At 44.9% G+C, this 16,126-nt stretch overlaps 4 protein-coding genes across 9 annotated transcripts in view; 2 read left to right on the top strand and 2 right to left on the bottom strand.

Moving 5' to 3' along the window:
- LOC128252305 (serine proteinase stubble) overlaps positions 1 to 8,214 on the top strand; it is a 32,399-nt gene extending 24,185 nt beyond the window's left edge. For all 3 annotated transcript variants that reach the window (XM_052979930.1, XM_052979931.1, XM_052979929.1), the window contains 9 exons: positions 1,166 to 1,228; positions 1,976 to 2,590; positions 3,265 to 3,458; positions 3,562 to 3,893; positions 4,882 to 5,377; positions 6,062 to 6,251; positions 6,369 to 6,666; positions 7,292 to 7,441; positions 7,507 to 8,214. In XM_052979930.1, coding sequence (XP_052835890.1) covers positions 1,188 to 1,228; positions 1,976 to 2,590; positions 3,265 to 3,458; positions 3,562 to 3,893; positions 4,882 to 5,377; positions 6,062 to 6,251; positions 6,369 to 6,666; positions 7,292 to 7,441; positions 7,507 to 7,641 — 2,451 coding nt within the window. In that variant the 5' untranslated portion in view covers positions 1,166 to 1,187 and the 3' untranslated portion in view covers positions 7,642 to 8,214. The remainder of the gene's footprint in view (positions 1 to 1,165; positions 1,229 to 1,975; positions 2,591 to 3,264; positions 3,459 to 3,561; positions 3,894 to 4,881; positions 5,378 to 6,061; positions 6,252 to 6,368; positions 6,667 to 7,291; positions 7,442 to 7,506) is intronic.
- Positions 8,215 to 8,598: 384 nt separating this feature from the next.
- LOC128252309 (MICOS complex subunit MIC27) lies at positions 8,599 to 9,669 on the bottom strand. The gene is made up of 2 exons (XM_052979941.1): positions 9,356 to 9,669; positions 8,599 to 9,293 (listed from the first exon to the last, which is right to left on the bottom strand). Exons 1-2 carry the CDS (start codon positions 9,505 to 9,507, stop codon positions 8,756 to 8,758), a joined length of 690 nt encoding a protein of 229 aa, XP_052835901.1. The 5' UTR covers positions 9,508 to 9,669; the 3' UTR covers positions 8,599 to 8,755.
- A 429-nt stretch (positions 9,670 to 10,098) lies between these two features.
- LOC128252307 (growth hormone-regulated TBC protein 1) lies at positions 10,099 to 12,741 on the top strand. 2 transcript variants are annotated; one of them, XM_052979936.1, is made up of 4 exons: positions 10,099 to 10,437; positions 10,541 to 10,763; positions 10,850 to 11,481; positions 11,535 to 12,741. In XM_052979936.1, the coding sequence occupies exons 2-4, from the start codon at positions 10,735 to 10,737 to the stop codon at positions 11,864 to 11,866; spliced, it is 993 nt and encodes a 330-aa protein (XP_052835896.1). In that variant the 5' UTR covers positions 10,099 to 10,437; positions 10,541 to 10,734; the 3' UTR covers positions 11,867 to 12,741. The 2 variants fall into 2 exon arrangements, with proteins under 2 accessions (XP_052835896.1, XP_052835895.1); XM_052979935.1 differs by having other exon boundaries at positions 10,519 to 10,763.
- Positions 12,742 to 12,867: 126 nt separating this feature from the next.
- Positions 12,868 to 16,126, bottom strand: LOC128252308 (twist-related protein 1). Of its 3 annotated transcripts, none has more exons than XM_052979938.1 (5): positions 14,731 to 16,126; positions 13,708 to 13,904; positions 13,378 to 13,648; positions 13,062 to 13,273; positions 12,868 to 13,006 (listed from the first exon to the last, which is right to left on the bottom strand). In XM_052979938.1, exons 1-5 carry the CDS (start codon positions 14,775 to 14,777, stop codon positions 12,879 to 12,881), a joined length of 855 nt encoding a protein of 284 aa, XP_052835898.1. In that variant the 5' UTR covers positions 14,778 to 16,126; the 3' UTR covers positions 12,868 to 12,878. The 3 variants fall into 3 exon arrangements, with proteins under 3 accessions (XP_052835898.1, XP_052835899.1, XP_052835900.1); XM_052979939.1 differs by having other exon boundaries at positions 13,390 to 13,648; positions 14,731 to 16,120; XM_052979940.1 differs by having other exon boundaries at positions 13,405 to 13,648; positions 14,731 to 16,115.

Below are 16,126 nucleotides of genomic sequence, written 5' to 3'. Positions count from 1 at the left end.
CAATATCAATTTCGGTTTCAATCAACATGGACATGAAGCGTTTTCCAAGCCAATGTTGTGCACAAAGTATTTGGTATCAAATTGCATTCAAACGATTTGTAGTTATAATCAACATAAAGATGATGAGGCGATAAACGGGATTTGTTTGGAGCCAGCTTTGAGCAACATCTTGTATGAGTTAATCTTGTCTGAGTGTGTCGAATGTAACATTTTTGGGTATATGCATTTTCCAATAAACGTTTAATGAACATCATTAAAAATTTGATTATAGCTTGGGCTAATCAAAAATGATGGTTAATTTTTTTGACAATAACACCATGATAAACTTTTACAAATAGCGGAATTAAAATTGCAAACTTAAATTTCTTAATTTTTAATATTAAAAATTTTTTCTAGGTCGTGACTAACATATTACAGATACGTTTTTTTTTGGTTTAAGGGTTTGGTGATTTGTAAAAAATAAAAAAACCAAGGAAAGAATAGAATAATTAAAAACTTGGTTCAAGAATAAGGCGTTTTAAATACATATTTATTTTTTTTTAACTTAATGTATGTGAGTAAACAAATTGTCAATGGCAATGCTAATATGAGCACATCCGTACAACATCGCCTATCTTCAAATTATAAAAGTGTCAATTAAACAATTTATGTATGATTTTATAGATCAGTAACCATTAACCCCTTCCCAATCGAATGATCCTTCATCTCAACTTCCATAAATTGCGTAATACCCCCAAGTGTCGCATAATTGCCCTAAACCCGCCCACAAAGTGTTGTCAGCACATCCACATCGCAGACCCCAACTCCTGTCACATTTCCTTCCGCAAGCCTCCACTATCATCATCATCACATTCATATGGATGGCGATCTTGTGACTACGATCTGTTGCCGGCTAATACCGCAATCTCGTGAGTGTGGGTTGTCTGGTGGGTGGGCCGCCTGTAGCACCGCCAGCTCCACCAACTCCAGCGGCACCACCGTATGCATGACCGCATATAGTTAGATACCCATATACCACTAATTACAGCCGGGCACATTCCGCCCGGCATTCTCGACAGCATAGAGCATAGCCGGGGCACAATAAAAAAAAAGCATACGATTTTCTAACAGCCGACTTCTGCTAACCATACCGATTATTAACCATTCTCCGTGCAATCCATTGCAGACATGCGCCCGGCACGTTACCGATGAAGCAAGCGACTTTAATCAGACCCAGTCTCAGACACAGGTGAGTTGACATCCCGAGGGGGGATTGTGAAGTTGCGGCTGGTGCAACCGAAGGCAGCGATGTGTGCTACCAGTTTAGGTTACAAACATCTAATTTGGCCAGCAATGGATTGGCTAAACTTTAATTAAATTTGTTCAAATAACCAAGAAAAAACGAACACAACGATTCCGCTTTGATGGGCTGCAGCTGAAAAGCTGAAAGGCTGAAAAGCTGAGAAGGGGCTGGGCAGCAGTGCACTTGCTTTTGGGACAAGAAATTATTAATTGTAGCATGTGTCGTTTGACGTCGTCGTCGTCGTCGTCGTCGTCGTCGTCGTCGTCGCCGTCGTGCGATCGCAATAATTTTTTTCCAGTCTTGTTCAACAATAAAACAAGACAACAGCCACGAAAAAAACTGATTATGAAGCAAAAGTGAAAAGTTGTAATTAAACCAGTCACTGACTGCACAGCACCAGCAGCAGCAGCAACACACAAAAACAAACTGCAGCGACAGCAGCAACATCTGCAGCAGCAACAGCAACAGCAACAGCAGCAGCAGCAACAATCATAAAGAGTAGAAATCGCCGCCTGACTTTGGCTTTTTTCTGCCACTTTTTGTTGCGACAAGTGCGCTTAATTAGTGGGGGGGGGGGGGGGGGGAGGGGGGACTAAGCGGCGGGGGCCCAAACCAAACAGGGTTCTGGTGGATGGTTTCCGGCAGGCGAAACAAGACTAATGTCCGAAAACTGTCATGCCTTGTTCCTTGCAGAAGCAGCACAGCGGCAGCCACCAAGATGTGTCCCAAACGGCATCGGCTAGTCAACGACAGAGCAGCGGGCTCCGGAGGATCGGGAGGATCGGGTGGCTCTGGAGGAGCTGCGGCGAGGAGCAGGCGCAGTCTAGACCAAATAGTAGAAGTATTAGTAGCCTTAGTCTTAGTCAATTGCCTGGCCACGGCGGCAGCGGCGCTGATCACACCGCCCGACAGTCTCGAGTCGCTGTCCCTGGACACCCCATCCCGATCCCCATCCGACTTTTCCGCTGAGGAGGACGACGACATGACCGGCGGCTTCTACCGCAGCCCGCACCGCCTGGAGGGCTACCCGCAGATGCAGCAGCTGCAGCGCGGCCAGAACTTCAAGATCAGCCCCAAGCCGTGCTCCTTTGGGCGCGTCGAGGGCACCTGCATGTTCGTGTGGGAGTGCATCAAGTCCGAGGGCCGGCACGTGGGCATGTGCGTCGACTCCTTCATGTTCGGCTCCTGTTGCACGCACAACTACACCGACAACATCGTCCTGCCGCAGACGGCCTTCTCCTACACGAGGCCCACCAAGCCGCTCACGCTCCGCCCGCGACCGCCGTCGCCCTACAAGCCCATGATCAGGTAAGCGACTGCCCTTTTTGATAGCAAAAAAAACCAAAACAAATAAATAAAGAAAACGGAACTCTGAAATTCGACGTTTTAGGTGCAAAAATATTTACAAATAGCTAGCTTTCCCTGTGTAATACTTCAACATGAAAAAAGTAGCATTAATACTATTAATAATAATTTATTTTATTTATTTAAATAATAATGAAATTTTTTAATTATGACATAACTTTTGACCTACTTTTACAATCAGCTTAGGAGTTTAAAATTTTATTACTTCAAAGTACGAAAGAACTTTTCAAAGCTTTTAAGTTAAGGGTTTTATAATCTTGATAACTATAGCTATGCACCCAGAAAACACTCAAAAGCCAAAAGAGTATTAAAATTACCTACTTTTTGGGAATAATGACATTAAAGTGATGAAGAAACTTAATTTCAGAAAAATTTACCTTATGAAAAGTTTAAACTTTTTAGGTCGTTTTGATACTCTTTGGACTTAAGGTTTTTTCTAAGTGTGGTTAGTGATTCACTTATATTCAAATAAAACATATATTGTTGCATTTCTTGAATAGTGCAAAGATTTTATATTGAATTTGTGTGTTTATTAGTTAATAATTTAACAGCAAGAGTCAACTAACTTTGGTTTTTATGTGCCTTACTTATTAATTCCGTTGTCTTATCATCTCCAGCGGTATGACCACCATAGAGCGTCCCCATGGCGCTGGCACCCTCGTGATTCGTCCTTCGGGCCCGCACCACCAGGGAACACTGGCGCGCCCGCATCCGCCGCCCTATCTGAGCAAGCCCACCACGGCCTCGGATCTGCAGAGCTCTGCCTCGCATCCCAGCTCCAGCTCCAGCTCCAGTTCTAGTTCGAGTCAAAGTAAGTGAAATTGGCAAGGGGCTATGGAAAAGGGGGCCTGGCGCCCCCGCCCAACGGTGGTACATTGTTAGCAGGAATTGTAACAAACAAATACCATCCGCAGATAGCATTTGGCATACATCGACCCAGCAGCAGCAGCACCAGCAGCAGCAGCAGCATCAGCAGAATCAGCAGAACCACTGGCAGATGACCACCGAACCGAGCTTTATTACCAAGCCGCGACCCACCGGCTGGACCAAGCCCGGCATCGTCAATTTGCCAATGCCCGCGCGACCCTCAAAGCCGTCGAAGCCCACAAAGAAACCGATTGTCTACGAGCGGACACCGCCGTCTCCGACCGCCGTGCCGGTGCCGTCCACCTCGACGACATCGACGTCGCTGATTTGGTCGGGCCAGACGCATCCCCCCCAGCCGCATCGCCCCACCAGGCCGCAGGTATGTAAATACGAGTCCAGGCTCAGGCTGAGGCTCAGGCTCAGGCTCAGGTTCAGTTTCAGGTTCAGGTTCTTTGGCTTAGTCTGGGTGATGCATTGATGTCGAAAGCGAAACAAACGAGCCACGAGGTCATTTACTCCTCGACTGTTACTGTGCCTCAGCCTCAGCCTTAGTCTCAGCCGCAGCCTCAGCCTCAACCTCAGCCCCATAATGGCAGGCCACAGCCTTGGGGGACATTTTATTGTTTGCACAATGCGGAGCCGAAGCCAAAAGTTGATGTAAGATTCGCCTGCCGCTCTCAGGGGTGTGTGTGGAATTTAGGACTCTTCCAGGAAAGGGTACCACAAACCGAACAAGCAACTTGCTAGTGCGAAGTCCATAAAGGGATAAAGTTCGGTTTCGAGGAATATATAAATGGGCTCTAAAAGACTAATACGAATATAGCAATAATATTTTACAGTAATAGTTACTTACTCTGTTATTCACTCTGTTCCTTACTCAGGCTCAATATTAACCTATATTACAAGTTTTTTTTTTGTATTATTAAGATAAAACACAACTAATCCTTACATACATCATTTTAGCCATGAAGGTAATAATCAATATCAATATATATGAGCTAGAGCATCAAAAAAGTTAAATATTGTGTAGTAAAATAGTTTAGGCATAAAATTAAAAAAAATAAGTTTTAATTAGAATACGTCTGAAAAAAATAGCCTTAGATTTCATTAATTTTTGAGATGCAATATATTAGTCCATAAAAATAGTTGGGAACCCAGTGAGAGCATCCAGATTTCACCACTTGAAAGTTTCCCACTTAATGCAGATTAAGCGGCGAAATGAAAAATTGATTCTTTGCGTGGAATGGGAATGGCAATGGAAATGGGGAATGGGGAATGAGAATGGAAATGGCAGTGGAGAATGATTTGCCGCTCTAGCCTGGTCAAGTATTTTAGCATAATGTTTACCACTTTGGCCTGCCTTGCAGCTGTCGCCGGGCACATCATTAGCCGCGTCCTCGTCCTCGACTTGGCCATCTCCAAGCACCTCGACGACTTCCACATCCACATCCACATCCACATCCACATCCACAACAACAACGACGACCACCACTCGACGGACAACCACGCCGGCGACAACATCGAGGAGAACCACGACCAGCAAGCCCACAAGGCCCTACCAGCGGCCCACCACGGTGATCTCCAGCTCCACCTCGGGCAAGACACCCACCACGACCAGGCCGATCCCCAGTTCCAGTTCCAGCGGCAGCAGCAGCAGCAGCAGCAGTGGAATCGTCACCAGCTCCAGCTCTAGCCAACGGCCAACGCAGCCCACGCACCGACCGCCGGTCCTGGCCACCTCCGGCATCGAGACCAACGAGATAACGGACTCCTCCTCCTCCTCCTCCTCCTCCTCCTCCTCCTCCTCCAGCCCCGACTCCGGAGCTCTTGGCCATGTGAAGACCATTTCGGCGGCGCGCAGCGGTAAGTGCCAAGCCCCTGCACTCACAGAAATTAGAAATGCTTCCTAAAAGAAAAAAAGAACAAAACAAAAGAATATCGGCTCGCAATTTTTAATAGTACTCTATGGAGAATTTCAGAAAATAATCCATAACTTTGCAATGAGTAAATTTCAAATTAAGTAAAAAATCTTTTTTTTTATACAGAACATAGGTCTAGCTCAATTTCTTCATTGAGATATTTATATATATTTTATATAAAATGATCGGATTATTTTTGATCCTTGGTTTTCATATATATTTTGAAAAATATTAACAGCAATATTGTCACATGAAGATACAAATATTGGGTATTAACTAAAATCCTTAGCTTAGTTTTGAATTATAATTAAAAAAATGTAAATTTTCAATTTTGACAAATTTAAACGGTAATCTATATACATATGTGAGTTGAAATTTTTGTTTAATGATAGAAAATAAACCAAAATGACTTTAATTTTGATAATACATATATGAACACTGTTGAGTACAAATTATTGATTGCGAAAAAGTAATTTCTTAGACCGATAAAGATTCAATTTGGGAAGTCCGAGATACAGCTTCCCAAAAAGCAGAGACAAGTCCGAATTGATATGTAGTACCTAGTATTGGTTGCTGGCCGTTCCAAGCACCCAACTGACAATGCAATTTGTTATTGCCGCAATTGCAGAGTGCGGAGTGCCGACGCTGGCGCGTCCAGAGACGCGGATCGTGGGCGGCAAGAGCGCGGCCTTCGGTCGTTGGCCCTGGCAGGTGTCGGTGCGGCGCACCTCCTTCTTTGGATTCTCCAGCACCCACCGCTGCGGTGGCGCTTTGATCAACGAGAACTGGATAGCCACCGCCGGACACTGCGTGGACGAGTGAGTGGATCGACATCGACCCAAACCGGACTAGATCCAGATCCAGATCCAGATCGAGCTAATCTCTGCCCCTCTTCTGTTCTTTTCTTTTCTGTTTTGTCCTGTTCCATTCCGCAGCCTACTAATCTCGCAAATACGCATCCGCGTGGGCGAGTACGACTTCTCGCATGTGCAGGAGCAGCTGCCTTATATCGAGCGCGGGGTGGCCAAGAAGGTGGTGCATCCCAAGTATAGCTTCCTCACGTACGAGTACGACCTGGCGCTGGTCAAGCTGGAGCAGCCGCTCGAATTCGCGCCGCATGTCAGTCCCATTTGCCTGCCCGAAACGGAGAGCCTTCTAATTGGCATGAACGCCACGGTCACCGGCTGGGGTCGCCTCAGCGAGGGAGGCACCCTGCCCTCCGTCCTCCAGGAGGTGAGTGTTGCTTCGGCTTTGACTCCATTTCAAACCCCAGCGACAATGAAAACCGTAGCGAATGCTGTGTGCAGGCAAATGAATGTCTTAGGTGGGGTGTGGGTATGATGGGGGGAGATAGCAATTAGGGCTATACAGTATGATCATAAATGGATTTACCTGCACAGCAAAAGCTTCAAACAAGATGATGTGTGATAACTTTAAACATGACAAAATATTTTAAAAAAATTTAAAAGCACTCAAAGATAGTTAAGGGGTATACATGGCGAACCTAAGGAGTAAAAGCTTCAAATTAAGATATATGTAAATAAATGGGTGAGAACTTTAAATATGACAAAGTGTTAAGAAAATCAATAAATCAGAAAGACCTATAAAAGGAATACCATGTGAAACCAAACTGGATAAAATTACAGATGTACTACATTTAAAATCAAACCAATGGATAAGGAATTTTAAAACCAATAATGAAATTCAAATTTTATCCCTTATGCTATATTTATCAATTTTTAAGATAACCAATTTTCAATGTTTTCTCATTTTTTAAAAGTAATTTTTTTAAAATTGGTAATTCCTCTTTGGTAGTATTATTCTAATCCATTTTGTTCACTTAATTCCCGACGAATAGGTCTCTGTGCCGATTGTAAGTAACGACAATTGCAAATCGATGTTTATGCGCGCCGGTCGCCAGGAATTCATTCCGGATATATTCCTGTGTGCGGGCTATGAGACCGGAGGCCAGGACTCCTGTCAGGGCGATTCGGGAGGACCACTGCAGGTGAGTGTCTGGAATCTAGTTGTCCAACCAAAAGTTTGCTAAGCCAAAATCTTAAACTACTCCAGGCCAAGTCGCAGGATGGCCGCTTCTTTCTGGCCGGGATCATCTCCTGGGGCATTGGCTGCGCCGAGGCCAATCTGCCCGGGGTCTGTACGCGCATCTCCAAGTTCACGCCCTGGATACTGGAGCATGTCAGATGATGATCAGCCTGGAGATCGTGGCGATTATGATGATTGGCAGCTCGACTTTTGTTATTGTTTTAATTTATCAGTTGTAGCTATAAGTCTTGTGTGATTTATCTTAAAGGAATGTTAAGCGTAGTTAGCTTCAATTTAACAATTTTAACAGCATTGACCTTGACCTGGCCTTGTGGGCCACTGCCACGCCCCAATTCGCACTCACACACTCACCCACACACCCACATACACACAGTCAACGCCCACTAAGTTAGTCTAGCGAAAATCTTAGCGCCGTAAGTTGTCTAGCACGGTAAACGATCGGATTTCGATTCGGGATTATCTATTTGTACATAGCCGAAGGGATCGGGAATCGGGGGATGGGAAAGGGGAACGGGAAGGGGGGATGGAGAGTCATTTGCATGTCCACAAGTTGTTGGTATTTTAGAAATAGTAGTTATATTTAACAATTAACTAAATCTATATTTATTGTAAACAAATGCATGCAGACATCTGAACGTTGTTTGTATCTTGCCCAAAGAACAAGTTTATCTATAGCGATGCGAAAGCTCGAGAGCAATAAAAGATTACTGAAAATATAGTCTAATAAATAATAAGACAGCCCTCGGTGAACTGGTCCAGTGGAGATACAGATACCAATCGCCATAAGAGCCGATTTCCTCCTCAACAATTTTAGGCCCCGAGGGTCCAAAACCATTCACACAATTTGCAGTCATCGCCATCGCCATCGCCATGTTCGACTGCTGGCCATGGAAGATGATTGGCACAATCGATTTGCACGTGGGGAGACGCAGTTGCCACTTTCCTCCGGATTTCACTTTTCAACAGCTCACTGGCGTGACATTTGACTTGACACCCAACACCTCTGGTCAGCCGCACAATTAATCACTCGAAGATTCATGTGAGAGCAGCGGGTTCTGGCCACGGCCCACACACATAAGCCAACATATTTAGCGGGAGTTTTCACTTTTTCGACGCGAGGCCAATTTATTTCTGGCAACAAGAAAAGAGATAACTACTTCCAGCTTGATCACATAATCGGAAAGAATCCAAGCTCCACTCAACTTAAATCGATGCACACTTCACGGCCGGATGGGGTTTGTTTTGGGGGGTTCGCCTACTTCTTCTTGGGGAAGATCAGGTCCTTGGCCTCATCGTACAGGTCGCCGGCCAAATACTTGAGATCCTCCAGCGAGGTGGGGAACTTCTGGATGGGCTCGATGGCCACCTCTTCGCCGGGCTTGACGCCCTTGATGAAGTTGTAGGCCACGGCGAAGATCTTGCGGCCCTCGTACAGCACCACGCGGCAGTTCTCCTCCGCCTGGCGGGGATAGCAGAGGGAGGCCACCGCTCCGGCTCCGATGCCGGTGTACACCACCTTCTTGATGAAGCCTCCGCGGGCGGCGAAGATGAATCCGGCTAGGCCGCCCACCACGATGGCTCCGCTGCGGTGCAGCGAGTTCTGGGGCTCGTTGAGGAGGTCGATGGTGTGCTGCGTGTGAGCCTTGGCCGTGTCCACGTAATGGCCCACAATGCCGGCCTGGTCGGCCACAGCCTTGTAGCCAGACTGGACCTCCTCGCGGACAAAACGGACTCCAGCTTCAATGTTCTTGTGCAGCACCGAATCCTGTGGAGGATGCCGCTCTGGCTTGGGTCTATGGGGAAGTTAAAGGAGGCAAGATTAGAATAATATCCTGTCCAGATGCGGATTACTCACTCTGTCTTGCGCAGACTGCCGTAGATGGGCAGTTCGCTGGGCCGGCACACCAGGCTGCAATCAGCCGCACTGGAGGCGGGTTTTTGGGGCTCGGGAGCCGCTTTCACGGCCACCGCCGCCATGATTCCCATGGTCGCCGTCGTGCGCAGCATCTCGAAGTGGTCAGCGCTGGATGAAGTGCCTCGCTGGGTCGATCGGAGCGTGTGTACACACGGAATTTAGTCAACTGTTAGGTAAAATTGCTTGTGTTTTACATCAGTTGTTAGACATTGCGTAATTTGTCAGAGCACGGTACGACTGAATGACGCGGCATGACGGCATCGGGTGATTCGTGCAACAGATGTTCGCTGGGGTCACGTGTGGGTGGTCGGTTGCCGATACATCGGCATACGGTTAATCAACCCGTTATATTTAATACAAAATGGTTAATAAAAAATCATGTGTTTATTAAAATATTATTTTATAGATATTAAATCAAATTCTCAAAATATTAGATTTGGAAAACCGGTCAATATACTTCAATTATCCACCCAAAGCCAAGTCATACAGTATTTTAACTAAAGCACTTAAAATGTCACCATTTTAATGTCCAGTATAATAAAAATATTTTTTACTGTTCTTATTTACTTATATTTAAATACAATTTGTTTGTTTTAAAACCTAGTTTATCTCTTAATTCAAGCCTAATTTATAGCGGTTATTTATGCTAATCGATATATCGCAGAAAGGAACATCGATATTAACGATGTTTTGAAAACGTCGATGACAGCGATGTTTCTCCACCTCTATTTTATTCGCTATACAATAAAAACCAAAATAAACCAACTTAAGCCCACTGATAAGCGGACCAGCAATCTTCAATGAAATCACTACCGTCAGATAAACTGCCATCGACCATCTGCAAGCGCACGCCCAGCGGAACAGCCCCGTCCGACCGCCCACACTCCCACACCTGTGCGTCGGCCGCCCACCCACTTCGGCCGTCGGTCCGTTAATGTTATCAGTTCCGCAGCAGAGGCAGCTACAACGAGTGGGCGCGCACAAAAGGCCACCCACCGCTCAAGGACGAAGCGTAGGCAGAGGTAGTGCCCGCAAGGCTAACTTGTCTTATAAATAAACAAAGGGCCCAAGTATCAGGCAATGTTTATTGACGTTTAACGCAGGTTCCATTCAATTCGGTTGCAGTTGCAGCAGAAGTGGAAGCGGTAGCGGAATAAGCAGCGACGTAACCGCGCAACGTGCCCTGAATACTAAAACCTTTTTTTTTGGGCCATGCCAATGCCACGGACGTCGAGCGGCTGACAGGAAATCGTGGCCAGCGACCAAACAAAACCACACTTCCTCACTGTGAGCAATAGAAACTCTAGTCATTAGTTCATATGGATGCTACCGCAAGTTCAAAGTTCAGGTGAGCAGCCAGTTTATAGCTTCGAATTTCACTCATTTTCACTAATTTCACTATTTTCCCCACCTAACCTAACCGCACGTGGTTAGCGATGTGGACGAGTATGGCTTCAAGCGTGGCGACCACTTCGACTACAACAACTACTCCAAGTTCATGGATGGTTATTTAAAGACGCTTACGCGACGCCGCATGAAATGGGAGGTTATACTCCAGCAGAACACCGATCTCACCCAAATGGACGCCAAGCTGAAGCGGTACATTCGAAAGGGCATCCCCGGTCCGTACCGTCCCGACGTCTGGATGAAGATATCCGGCGCCGCCGCCGCCCAGCGACGCTCTCCGGATCTTTTTCGCAACCTGCTGCGCATCGAGCCCTTCGACAAGGAAATCAGCGATTCCATATCAATCGATCTACCTCGTACCTTCCCCGACAATATTCACTTCGACACGAAGAAGCAGCGCCTGTACAACATCCTCATCGCCTACGCCCACCACAACCGGGACGTGGGCTACTGCCAGGGGCTCAACTACATAGCCGGCTTGCTGCTGATCGTCACCGACGACGAGGAGAAGTCATTCTGGCTGCTCAAGCATATCGTGGAGAACATCGTGCCGCAGTACCACTCGCACAACATGGCCAATCTGCTGAGGGACCTGGCCGTGTTTCGGGAGTTGGTCATCCGGCGGATTCCCGCTGTGAACCGGCAAGTGGATAACTTGGGTAAGTTTACTCTCTGCCCTTGCCAACTCATTTATAACTCTTTTTATTTCAAGGCCTGCCCTATCCGGTGATTGCCAGCAAATGGTTTATCTGCATCTTTGCCGAAGTGCTGCCCGTGGAGACGGTGCTGCGTATCTGGGACTGCGTCTTCGCCGAGGGCTATAAAATTGTTTTCCGAGCTGCCCTGGCCATGTTTGTCACCCACAAGAATGCTATTCTGGCCTGCGACGACATTGCGGCCCTGGCCAACTTATTCCGGGAGACCATGATCCAGGACAGCATCGTGACGGACTGTCATGGCTTTGTGGAGGCCATGTTCAGTCTGCGCCTAAAAAAAAGTGAGCTGGAGAGCCTGCGCAAGGTAGCTGTGCTCAATCCGGCCTAAAAAGCTCATGAGAATGGGGCTTTATGACCAACAGATCAAACAAAAGCAACAAAACCAAAATCAAATTGGAGAAGCAATCGAAAAATTCAATTATTAGGAGCGTAGTTCACCCGTGTCATTGTTTTTATGTTTATGATTGTGAGTGTGCATTACGTAATCGTTTTATATAGAACGTACCTATATGTGCGCGCATTTGTATTACCATTGTAGCCCAATTGTAGTTAAGTCCAAAATAATTCGAGTAATAGCCAACGAAATCAAATCAAGCTACCAAAGCGAAATTTAAAATGGAACAGAAAAGATCAGATTAGTTTTACCGCATGTGTACGTACTTTTTGTAGTAGAAGTAGTAGCCAAAAGTTTCTAGTTGATATCTTCCGCATGAAGACTATAAAGAGCATATACATATATACACATGCTTAGACATCGGCAGCGCATTTAGCCCCCGTTTCACCCAACAACAAACAATTTGTGTTCCAATTATATTGTTGATCAATGAAGTATTTATTTTTGAGTATATGTATGTACTTTGATAGGAAGCTATGTAAATGTCTACGTCTAGATAAAACATGTATTTACTTTTATATATATAAATGCTTTTAAAGTTGTTACATAGTTGACTAACTGTAAAACGTCTGTTAGCCGCAACCGGTTTGTCTCGAATCGGTTGCCCAATACTCAATACTATTTACAAAAGATTTATCCTGAAATATAATTTGAGGAATTGATTTGTAAATGCATTACCCCGCAAGTCATTGAACCCAAAACTATTTCCTTACACGGAAGAGGGTTTCAATGGCTGATGGGTTTTGTATTTGATGCAGCCTACATGCTTTTCAAATAAAACTATTGCTAACTGTTAGTTACTGTAGAAATATATACAGCCTTAAACTAAATTGGTAGAGTAAAACCATAAAGGGAAGACTTTGGTGTATTCTAGGGAAGATCAAAAGTTTAAGTGGTAAGTGCTTTAAGCAGTCGACAGGCTAAGCCCATGAATTTCAGAATATATTTATGGCATTCCACAGTGGGCCCCGCACATTGGCTCCGAGGATAAAGCCAGTGATGTGAGCAGCGTTCGCCTACCAGGATGGACGCCCAGGTTCTCCCAATTGATCCAGGAAAGACGGGCTGTTAGATCTGCAAATTGAACAGTTTAACGACCATTGATAATCCGGCGAACTCCTCCACTCACCACTCGTATTCCAGTTGGCCCGATCCGCTTTAATCTCCCCCCGCAGACACTTCTCCACATAGGTCAATGGGTCGTAGTCAGTTTGGAGCACTTCACGGAGCAAGGATATATAGGCGATGGCCAGGCGCAAAGTGTCGATCTTGCTCAAACGTTTCTCGTACGGAAAAGTGGGCACATGGACCCTTAGCTCATCGAAGGCCGAATTGATGCTACTGCAAAGCGCAAGGAAAATCCAAAAAAAGAAAAGGAAGGCTCGTTAGCTACAAAATCCATGTTATGGATAGGAGTTGTTAGGAAGTTGTAAAATGGAAAAGACCATTTGGTGTACCCAGTTGGGGCGGACCTCTGGATGCGTTTCCTTTCCCGCACATTGGCCGCTTGTCGCTGCATTTTGTAGTTGGACGCAGCTGTGGCTCCCACAGATCCGTACCCGGGATTGGGGCCACCTCCTCCGCCCGGAGTGGCTGATCCTCCGTTGGCGCCGCCTCCTCCGCTGCTGCTGGCACTGGGACTGTTGCACATCAGGGGTGCTCCACCCCCTGAATTGTGCACCCCCATGGGGTTGGTTGAGGAGTCCAGCATGTTCTCTGAAAGGTTTAAATACACCTGAGGAAAAATTCATTGTAAGTATACATTGTGTTCTTACCTCCGCTGTGCTGCATATAATGCTGTTGGATGTGACGTAGATTATTCGAGCTGAGACGCAGACCGGAGTTGCCACCGCCTCCTCCTGACCCACCGCCGCCTCCTCCAGTGGCGCTTCCACCCTGATGCTGACCCGCATAAATGCAGGAGGGCAGATCGTTAATCAGATCATCGTCGAAGTTGTGAAAGGGTAAATGACTGCGGGGAAATAAGGAATGGTTTTTTTTTAAAAAGGCAACTCTGGTTTTAAATGTAAGCTTTAACTATTTATTGAAAAAAAAAGAACCTAAAACCGTTAAAAAATATATATAATTATTACATGTAATGTAGCTGCGGTCATGAAAATAGTAGTTAATTAGACATTTTTTTTTTATTTTCATGAAGCTTATACTATGAACTAAAAGGGCACATTAATCATTGGCATAATTTTATTAAAAAAATTTTAGTTAATATTAATATCAAGAACTACTATTTTTTAACACAAAATGAACGAAGATTTTTGGTAAATTTCTTAAATTTGTTGAAAATTATTATCTACTGTATTTTGAAATTTGGGCTTACATTAGCTTCTTAAAAATAAATTCTGCAGAAAACATGTAAATTCATAGTCTATTTCCATTGATGTGATTGATGTACCTAATAAGAAATAGTCTTCTCACTTACATTGAGACATTACAAAATAATTTTATATTAGTTTTTATTTTTACTTGAAAAGTTAAAAAAAAAAAGTTTTCGTTCAAAAACACAACTATACATTTTTTATGAAAACTGCAATTCCTTGAGTTTCCGACGGCACAGGCAAAAGTCAACACAATTTTTGGGCGTGGCCACACTTTTGTTAAAGCTTATTTATTAAGCAATATTAATAGTATAAACTTTAGTTCTTAACGTTTCCAATTATTTAATACATGTTGGGCCAAGAGATAAGTTATAATTTTTTCAGCTTGTCGTATTTCAATCTCTGACATTTTGACTTTATATGGGTATTTTTTAATAATTAATTTTGTATGTTTAAAGACCGTACCTTATGGGTGGCGAGGAAGATGAGTCTGGCAATTGGTTTCGCGACATCTTTTTTTTAATTTTCCTCACTTAAGATTACTCTTTTATTTGAACAACTTAAAAATGTTGTTTATTTTTCCGACACCTTTACGCACTTCCGCTGTCCAATAAGTTAACAACTTTAATGAGTCCATCTCCCGGGAATTGCGAGCCTTTTATAGTGCCGCAGATCCAATTGGAAATGCCGCAACTCTGGTTAGGACATGAACAACCCCTAAGTATCCTTGCAGCCAGTCGTTGTGCGTTTTGAACTCGATGGGCGGAGCCTGCCAAGTACAGGGTGTTTGCCCATGTAAAAGGAGCGGATGCTGTGGGAAATTCGCAGGATATATTCGCCTCTGGCTGACCTTCGATTGCTGGGCGTAGTTCTGGATTTGGAGTTAATTATGATAATTGATTTGTTGGGTTTCTTAGATATGTTATTTGATCTTGGGCTAAGACTGTAAAATATTGTTTAAGCGCTTGTCAGTGGCGTTTCGTCCCTTGCATTTTTCTTTTTAAGTAACATTTAATAATATTTTTATATAAACCAGGAGATTGGTTTTAATTTAATTAAATGTAATTAAATTATGGATTTTTTAGGCAATGCATGATTTTTTATATCAGTTGAAATCCAAACATCAAACATATCCTTGTTGATTAGAGGGTATCGTTAAGTCGCTTTTACCAACATCCCTAAATTCCAGTCACTCCCCCTCAGTTTTGGCTTCAGCTCCAGCATTCGCCTTGTGCTTCCTTCACCTGTTTTTGACAGACTGCCATTATATTTCGCACAGCAGGGAGCCGCCATGTTTGTGTCCACCGCTTTGATGACGTGGGAGGGCAAGAAAGGATGCTTTAAGGATGGGGGACCTACCCCAGATAACCCTATCGTGCTCCCCTTAAAGTACAGTTCTACGGGCAAATGAGAGTCGAAAAGTCTGCCAGTAATCGGAGTGCGATATAGGGGTCCGAGAACCTGTTGATCCGACTCAACTGGAGTTTGATTCCCACGGGATGCGAACCAAGCACAACCAGGGCAATTAGATCCAAGGCAGATAGAGCTGGTCGCTACATTTCACGGATCATTTAACCCAACCAGATCCAGAAACGGGATCAGGATCAGGAACCACTCGAAGCCGCAGTCTTTGTCAACAGACGTCACGGGGCAATTGTTGAAATTGAATTATGTTTATTTGATGTTTTGGTTTGCTCGCAAATTAGCTACGTCAGCTTCGTCAGCCACGTCAGAGCGGAGGAGTCCCCGCCCAGTCAGGCGACCAGGTCGCGTGCCCTAACCCGAGGCGCGAAAATCCCGAGCAGTCCGATCCCGAGAACAATGAGCCGGCAATATGTCAGGGCGGATGCGCAAACCTTTT

The sequence above is a fragment of the Drosophila gunungcola genome, chromosome 3R, assembly GCF_025200985.1.
Source record: "Drosophila gunungcola strain Sukarami chromosome 3R, Dgunungcola_SK_2, whole genome shotgun sequence".
NCBI lineage: Eukaryota > Metazoa > Arthropoda > Insecta > Diptera > Drosophilidae > Drosophila > Drosophila gunungcola.
This window is presented reverse-complemented; position numbering and strand designations above follow the sequence as displayed.

Excerpts from the sequence above, each read along its gene's own strand:
- LOC128252309 (XM_052979941.1), bottom strand. The coding sequence starts at position 9,507 with ATGCTGCGCACGACGGCGACCATGGGAATCATGGCGGCGGTGGCCGTG. Across the intron at positions 9,294-9,355 it reads GGCAGTCTGCGCAAGACAGA|ACCCAAGCCAGAGCGGCATC; the intron begins GTGAGTAATCCG and ends ACTTCCCCATAG.
- LOC128252307 (XM_052979936.1), top strand. The coding sequence starts at position 10,735 with ATGGATGCTACCGCAAGTTCAAAGTTCAG. Across the intron at positions 10,764-10,849 it reads ACCGCAAGTTCAAAGTTCAG|CGATGTGGACGAGTATGGCT; the intron begins GTGAGCAGCCAG and ends GCACGTGGTTAG. Across the intron at positions 11,482-11,534 it reads CCGGCAAGTGGATAACTTGG|GCCTGCCCTATCCGGTGATT; the intron begins GTAAGTTTACTC and ends TTTTATTTCAAG.
- LOC128252308 (XM_052979938.1), bottom strand. The coding sequence starts at position 14,777 with ATGTCGCGAAACCAATTGCCAGACTCATCTTCCTCGCCACCCATAAG. Across the intron at positions 13,905-14,730 it reads TCTTCCTCGCCACCCATAAG|TCATTTACCCTTTCACAACT; the intron begins GTACGGTCTTTA and ends ATTTCCCCGCAG. Across the intron at positions 13,274-13,377 it reads CCAACTGGGTACACCAAATG|TAGCATCAATTCGGCCTTCG; the intron begins GTCTTTTCCATT and ends TGCGCTTTGCAG.